Below are 8,303 nucleotides of genomic sequence, written 5' to 3' on the forward strand. Positions count from 1 at the left end.
TCACCATTTTCCCACCCCCTTCTTTTGCACCTTCCGGACCCGACGAGGCCGCCGATGGACGCCGCACAAGACACCAAAACTGTAAGTACAAAAAAAAAAAATTTCCACAGGATTCGGGGCAACTTTAGGGGTGCGGGGTATACGCGGGAGCGCACTATACCGCGATAAATACGGTATGTGCCACTTTGTGTTGGCCTGTCACATAAATCCCAATAAAATGCATTTACATTTTTGTCTGCAACATGACAAAATTTGAACCTTTTCAATGGATGTGAATACTTTTTGACGGCACTGTATATACAGTATATATATATATATATATATTCTAAAATACACATACAATCCATAGCTCCCCTCTCCGCATTACCTTGCCCATCACTTTCTCCAGGCAGTATTGGGATGAGAAGCCAGAAACCAGATATGATGCGATGACAAATATGGATTCACTAAAATCAAAAGTGTGAGGGATTCGGGCACAGTACTCTGTACCTCGAGAACAACCTAAATCAAGCCACTTAGAGCATCAGCCTGAAATCGCATGCTCACATCACATTTATGGACCTAATAGACACCCATTAGTCGGGCACCCCGCACAGTGCACACACATTATGTGACACGTATGAATGATTTATTTAAAACAAAATGATAATATTACTAATGGTTTTCAACGTGTTAAAGTAGCTTTCTTCTTTGGCAAACTAACTTTGGGAACTCTGGGCCAGATTCACAGAGGAAATACGCCGGAGTATCTACTGATACTCCGGCGTATTTTCAAATTTTCCGCATTGTATCTTTATTTGTAATTCACAAAAAAGATACGACGGCTTTTGGCTAAGATCCGACAGGCGTACGGCTTCGTACGCCTTCGGATCCTAGGTGTAATTTTCCGGCGGCCGCTGGGTGGAGTTTGCGTCGTTTTCCAGCGTCGGGTATGCAAATTAGTGTGATTACGGCGATCCACGAAGATACGCGCGATCGTCGCAATCTCTTACGTCGTCGCTAGTCGGTTTTTCCCGTCACAAACTTAGGCCTGCTTTTTCATGGCTTATATTTAGAACAGCCATGTTAAAGTATGGCCGTCGTTCACGCGTCGAATTTCAATTTTTTTTACGTCCAGGAATACGAAACGACGTAACGCACGTCGCCGTTCAAAAAAAACGTTGGGGCGCCGTAATTTTGCGCAAAGCACGTCGGGAAATTTTCATACGGAGCATGCGCAGAACGTTCGGCGCGGGATAATTTAAATGGTACACGCCCCATTTGAATTAGGCGGGCTTGCGCCGGACGGCTTTACGTTAAACCGCCGTAAGTTTACATGTAAGTGCTTGGTGAATCAGGCACTTGCGCTGAAAACTTGCGGCGGTGTAACGTAAAGGGGATACATTACGCCGCTGCATTTGTACCTGAATCTGGCCCTCTGTGTGGAGGGAGGGGGGGCAGCCCTGCACCCCTTATGGACCGGCCACCACTAGTTGCTAGCATTTTTTTTGTCTATAATATGTTCATTTAATAGAATTTTTAAGTATTTCCTATTTTTCTGTCATCTGTGAAAATAAGACAGCAAAATAACATTTTATTTTCCATAATTTTATTATGTCAATAAAATAAATATAATTAATTAACAATAATAAACCTTAATGACAACAGTTTTTTTTTTTTTTTTTTTTTTGTGGAAACATTTGTTTCTAACTAATCCTGCTGAAACATCTGCTTACATGTTGTATGAATAATAGGAATGATGATGTGGGTTTACATTCACATTCAATTTTATGATTTATAATTAAACACACTAAGACAATTTATTGGCAGGTTTTGATTTGTTTTATTAATATACGTTTTGAATTTAAATCTGGTTTCACCAGGATAATATAACATTTGGGAATAAATATGCAACCCAAAATTCCTAAACTGGAAGATAAAATTGCAAATATCTCTACAAGCACAGTGTTCTTCCCTGTAACACTCATATAGGCTGGGATAAAAGTGATCCAGACACTGCAGAACACCAACATGCTGAAGGTGATGAATTTTGTCTCATTGAAACTATCTGGTAAATTTCTGGCCAGAAAAGCCACAAAGAAACTTACAGCTGCTAGTAGTCCCATGTAACCAAGGAGTATGTAAAATGCCAGAGTAGATCCTTCATTACATTGAATAATGATTGTATCATCATATAGGTCAGTGTTAGTCTCTGGATATGGACAGGCAGTCAATAACCAAATGATGCTGATTAAAACCTGGATAAATGAACAAAGAAGAACCAAACAGTTGGGTATTTTTACTCCAATATATTTTTTCCAGAAACTTCCAGGCTTGGTGGAGTTGAAGGCCATGTAGACCATAATAGTTTTGGCTAGAATGGAAGATACAGCCACTGAAAAGATGATTCCAAAGGAGGTCTGACGAAACATGCAGCTGATAGGACCAGGCCGACCCAAAAACAAAAACACACAGAGGAAGCTCAACATGATGGAGGCCAGGAGAATGAAGCTCAAGTTTTGGTTATTAGCTCTGACCACTGGAGTCTCTCGAAATACAATAAAGATACAAAAAATAGCAGAGGTTTTAACAAATAGTAAAACAGAAATAACTGAGACTGTGAGAGGAACCGGGTCATTCCCATAAGACAGAAATTCAACAAGTTTAGGTACACACTGGTTGTTATCGTTTGGCCACTCCTCTTCTGAACATTTATGACATGAATCTTTATCTAAAAGAAAATGTCTACAGTGTGAAAAACTATTACAATATTTTTATTTTAAACGATATGTTTACTAAATTGATAATTCTGAGATGAGCTAAGGTTCATTTGGTTATTTTAAATTCAAGGAAAAAAATAACTTGCAAGTACACACTATATTAACCACTTGGCAACTGGGCACTTAAACCCCCTTAATAACCAGACCGATTTTCAGCTTTCCATGCTCTCACATTTCGAATGAAACAACATTGTACCCATATGACTTTTTTGTCCTTTTTTCCACACAAATAGAGCTTTCTTTTGGTGGTATTTAACCACTTGCTTACTGGGCACGTATACCCCCTTCCTGCCCAGGCAAAATTTCAGCTTCCGCACTGCGTCGCTTTAACTGACAATTGCGCAGTCGTGCAACAAAACTGACATCCTTTTTTCCCCACAAATAGAGCTTTTTTTTGGTGGTATTCGATCACCTCTGCGGTTTTTATTTTTTGTGCTATAAACAAAAAAAGAGCGACACTTTTGAAAAAAAAACACAATATTTTTTCATTTTTTGCTATAATAAATATCCCATTTTTAAAAAAAAAAAACATTTTTTCTTACACTCCCCTTGTCAACATGCATTATTCTTCCTGTGTATTCCTTAAACTAAATTCTGCTATGATCACTAACAACCAGTCAAAATCCAGAAAAGTAACCACATGACTTCAGAAAAGGAGTGGGGGTGGGAATTAAAAAATAATGCCTGTCTCCAGGCTAGTGCATGAGATATGTAAATAACCTGTCACTCACAGCAAGGGGGCGGAACGGACTAAGGTTTTTCTCTGTAAATCCGTTTTATTTCACTGAACAATAAAAGAGGATTTCTCAGAGCTGGATTAACTCTGTGTGGCAAGACGGGGCACATATGATAGGAAATCTTATACTGTACATTATGACATAAAAAAAAAAAAAAAAAAAAAATTCGGGTTTACATCCACTTTAATCGTAAAATGATTGAGACCCCTATAATCAATAAAAGGTCTCAGTTCACCACTCTTCTTCACAAAGAAGAAACCAGCACCAGCAGGAGATGAGGATTTGCAGATGAAACCTTAAAAAAGTGCGTCTGCAACATACTCCTCCATGGCCTTCGAGACCGAAAAAAAGGGTAAACCCGGCCACGAGGGGGTATGAAACCGGGGTTGAATGTTAAAGGGGTTGTAAAGAAAACATTTTTTTCCCTAAATAGCTTCCTTTACCCTAGTGCAGTCCTCCTTCAATTTTGCTTTTAAATGTCCTTATTTCTTCTGAGAAATGCTCACTTCCTGTTCTTCTGTCTGTAACTCACCACCGTAATGCAAGGCTTTATTCCTGGTGTGGAGAAAGCCTCTTGAGGGGTGAGGGGGCGAGCAAGAGTGTCAAGACGCCCACTAACACACAGCTCCTTTCTCTATATGCAAAGTAGAGAGTGTCCTGACCTGCCTGGAAAGATAGGAGCTAGCAATTAACCAACATCTGAGCGGCCAGCTCAGAGAAAGAAGGGCTGAGCCCAGCCCTGACAATGGGAAGGTGGATGGAGCCAAATACAGGGCAATCTTAGAATACCTGTTATGTCTTGTACACACGATCGAAATTTCAGAAGAAAAAATTCCGTCTGACTTTTTTCATTGGATATTCCGACTGTGTGTGGACCCCATTTCCATCAGAGTTTAGAAATAGAACATGCTTTATTTTTTTCCGATCGAAAATTCAGATCGTCTGTGTGGAACTCCGATGGAGAAAAAAACATGCATGCTCAGAAACAAGTCAACGCATGCTCGGAAGCATTGAACTTCATTTTTCTTGGTTTGTCGTAGTGTTTTACATCACCGCATTTTAGATGGTCGGAATTTGGTCTGACAGTGTGTATGCAAGACAGCTTGAACAGAATTCCAACGGAAAATCCCATCGTATTTTAGCCCATTGGAAATTCCGATCCTGTGTACAGGGCATTAGCGTCTGCAAAAGACTTTCCACCGGGTTTACGGATTACGAATTCAAGTGGTGGTTGAATAAGGGGCTTTTCAGAATAGGACAGTATTTCACCTCTAGTGGTCTCATTTCCCTTAACTTCTGCATTAAAACTCTAGAAATCCCAGAATCTGAGAAGTTCCGATATAGACAAATCTCCCACTTTCTACACAGTATATGGAGGAACAAGCCCCTACCTCCCATTTTCACTTCTTATGAGATATGGTGCGGTCAAGCCATGGAGCAGAGGGGGGGCATTTCAGTGATCTACTCAGCCCTCATTCACCCCACGGATAAAACGCCTTACATGAAGGCTTGGGAAGCTGACTTCCTACGCAGCACAGACTTGGAGGCCTGGCATACGGCTTTCGCTAAATCCTTTAAGAAAATCCAGAATGTCGCCCTGGTGGAGGCTAACATAAAAGTTATCACCAGATGGTACCTTACTCCCTCTAGACTGGCAGCCATGTTCCCTTATGCGGACCCCTCTTGTTTTAGAGGCTGTCAGCTAAGGGGCACCATGGCTCACATTTGGTGGGAATGCCTCAGGATCCGTACTTTCTGGAGGCTCATTTTTAACATGATCCACAAGGTGACCGGTTGCCAGGTTCCGAGGACTCCCGAAGTCGCCCTATTGAATGCTCCTATTCCGGAGCTTTCCAAGACCACGCAACGGCTAATCCACTTTATCTTCCTGGGCTCCAAGATCTCAATTGGCAAATCCTGGAAGCAATCAAGACCGTCCTTGACTGCTGTCAAACGGAAAATATCGTGGATTATGACACAAGAAAAGTTGTCCAGCATCCTAGCAGACACATCCTTAATATTCCATAAGGTTTGGGATCCCTGGGCGGACTATGTGGGTATCTCCCTGATCCCGGGTGTCCCATAAACTTTGGCTAGACGATGGGCACATTGCCTCCCTTTACTCCCTCACCCCTCCCCACCCTCCTTCTCCCTTTCTTTTTCTACTTTCCATTCCCTCTAACTTTTCTTGTTTGGTTCTGCTTAAGTTTTTTCTGTAACCCACACAGATGATTTTTGAGGATCTACTGATTTCTTACCAAAGAGGGTAATTCCCTCATATACCCATGTTATTAATGATATTTACCTCCCCTTCCCCATCGGGTTTACTTAGATCCGGGTTGGGGCCTGGGCCTGACAGGGGTCCACGCCTCTGGCACAGCATGATCCCTTACGGGGTGCCGGAGGTAGTGAGGTCCCTTGATGCTCCATGGACCTGACCTGGCCTCTACAAGAGACTATCCTCTCATTATTAAGCCCCTCTGTTTGTTTTTTAAACTTGTTATATGAAAGCATCAGTTGGTACGGTTACCATTGCCTTTTCAGGATGTAACATTCATCTCTCTGGGTTACGTTTCAATGTATGTATTGTACGTGCATATCAATCTCAATAATAAAACATTTTGAAAATTAAAAAAAAATCTGAAACTCTAAAAAAAAAAAAAAAAGACTTGAGACTAGGGTGAAGCTTCACATTCCAGCATTAAAAAGGACCCTAAAAAGACAACCAGCGCTACAATGGAATGATTTAGATCAAAGAATATTCATTAAATCCCAATTGAAAATCTGTGGCAAGACTTGAAAATTGTTGTCACAGATGCTCTCCAATGCTTTCTGACAGGGCTTTAGATATTTTGCAAAGAAGAATGTCACTCTCTAGATGTGCAAAGCTGGTAGAGACATCCCCAAAAAGACTTGCAGTGAAAGGGAGTTCTACAAAGTATTGACTCAGGGGGGCTGAATACAAATGCATGCCACACTTTTCACATACAAAGCATCACATTGTGTGGATCACTGGAAACTAGCATTCAAAATCCTGTCCCACTGGTAAAACAATCCTATGCTATTTTTTCCTTAACCCCCCTCTTTGTTTGAGGGTTTGTGGACATTGTGAACCCAGCTTCATGTTTTATGGTCATACAAGAGCCAGACTAGCTTTTAGTGGAGACATTTTCAGCTTATATCTGAGGTAACTAGCCATTCTTAGCTTGAGTATTGATACTTTCCCAACTAGTTTTCACACTATAGTTACTTTTATATTAATATCAGCTTGACTTACAATAGTTAGGCACTGGAGATCACAGCGGGTGCCCAATGTGTCAGAAGGTGTATCCTTTTTGAAAACCAACTACATATATGAGCGCTCTCTTTCTCTAAGTACTGCCTCTCACATCTCCTATTTGAAATGATGGCAACCCTAGACTAATTGGTGTAATCATTAATTTTGCAGTGTTTTTTATGTATACACAACTTCTACTGCCATATTACTCCTTTGCATACTAGTTTAATTACGCTGTACACTGTGATGTAACCTTCACAACCACAATGCTGTTTGAATTGTTATACTCTATCTATCATAATATTTGTACTGCATTGTTTAAATATGCAATCAAAAATGTTATTGACAAAATAAAAATATTTTCTATGGTTAGAACTTTTATCATCTTTGTTTGAGGTCTTCATGTTCACTATCTGAGCTCCATATTAGAAATTCTGCCCTGCTGGCTCTTGTTAGTTTCAATCATGTCCCCCCTTCCCTTTTTCCCTTCCTGAGGCTGTACATATTGAATTTCTTTTCTAACATTTCTAACATGTTTATTCCTCTAGACTTTTAACCATTTTTTGTTTCCCAGCTCCCAACTCAGGCCGCGTACATACGGTCGGTTAACCAATGAAGCTGACCGATGGTCTGATGTGCCTACACACCATCAGTTAAAAAAACGATCAAGTCCAACGCAGTGACGTAAAACACAACGACGTGCTGAGAACAATGAAGTTCAATGCTCCCAAGCATGCGTCGACTTGATTCTGAGCATGCGTGGGTTTTGAACCGATTCTTTTGCGTACTAACCGTACTAACCGTCCGATCGTGTGTACAGGGCCTTATTCTATACTATCAACTAGGGATGAGCCGAACATACCCGGGTTCGGTTCGCACCAGAACGGTCGAACAGACCGTGGTTTCGAACGAACATTTAGAACCCCATTGAACGTTCGAATTAAAAAACGCTCATTTTAAAGACCAATATGCAAGTTATTGATGGAAAACGTCTTTGAGAACCCGGGTCTTGTCCCAGGGAACATGTATCAATGGAAAAAAAAGTTTTAAAAACTGTAGTTTTTTCTTGAGCAGCGATTTTAATGATGCTTAAAGTGAAAAAAAAAATTCCTTTTAAATATGGTACCTGCTGGGTGTCTATAGTAGTGGCACATGTTTAGAAATGTCCCTGCACAACATGAGATTACTCTCAGAAAAAAGTAATGTAATACTGCTTGCGGCTTTAATGTAATGGTTGTTCCCTGCAATATGGATAAAAATCATTGAACAAAATAGCATGAGTTTCCCCGCCACCACTCCCCCCAGGTCATTACAAGACCCAGTGCCAATCCTGACCTCCCTGGGGCCCTAAGCAAAATGACATGGCACATTAAAAATGAGAATCGGGGGGGGGGGGGGGGCGCTGACGACAGTGACATGTCACATTAAAGAAAGTTGAGAAGCGGGGGGAGGGGCTGTTCTGCTGTCGGAAATGACTCAGCCAGCGAGATTAGAAGCGGGGTGAGGGGGCGAAAATTACTTCTCACCAGG

The 8,303-nt window shown here is 41.1% G+C and overlaps 1 protein-coding gene across 1 annotated transcript; it reads right to left on the bottom strand.

Moving 5' to 3' along the window:
- Positions 1–1,715: 1,715 nt before the first annotated feature.
- On the bottom strand, positions 1,716–4,894 carry LOC120944232 (vomeronasal type-2 receptor 26-like). The gene is made up of 2 exons (XM_040358209.1): positions 4,888–4,894; positions 1,716–2,710 (listed from the first exon to the last, which is right to left on the bottom strand). Exons 1-2 carry the CDS (start codon positions 4,892–4,894, stop codon positions 1,800–1,802), a joined length of 918 nt encoding a protein of 305 aa, XP_040214143.1. The 3' UTR covers positions 1,716–1,799.
- Between the last annotated feature and the right edge of the window lie 3,409 nt (positions 4,895–8,303).

This window comes from Rana temporaria, chromosome 1, assembly GCF_905171775.1.
Source record: "Rana temporaria chromosome 1, aRanTem1.1, whole genome shotgun sequence".
NCBI classification, from domain to species: Eukaryota; Metazoa; Chordata; class Amphibia; order Anura; family Ranidae; genus Rana; species Rana temporaria.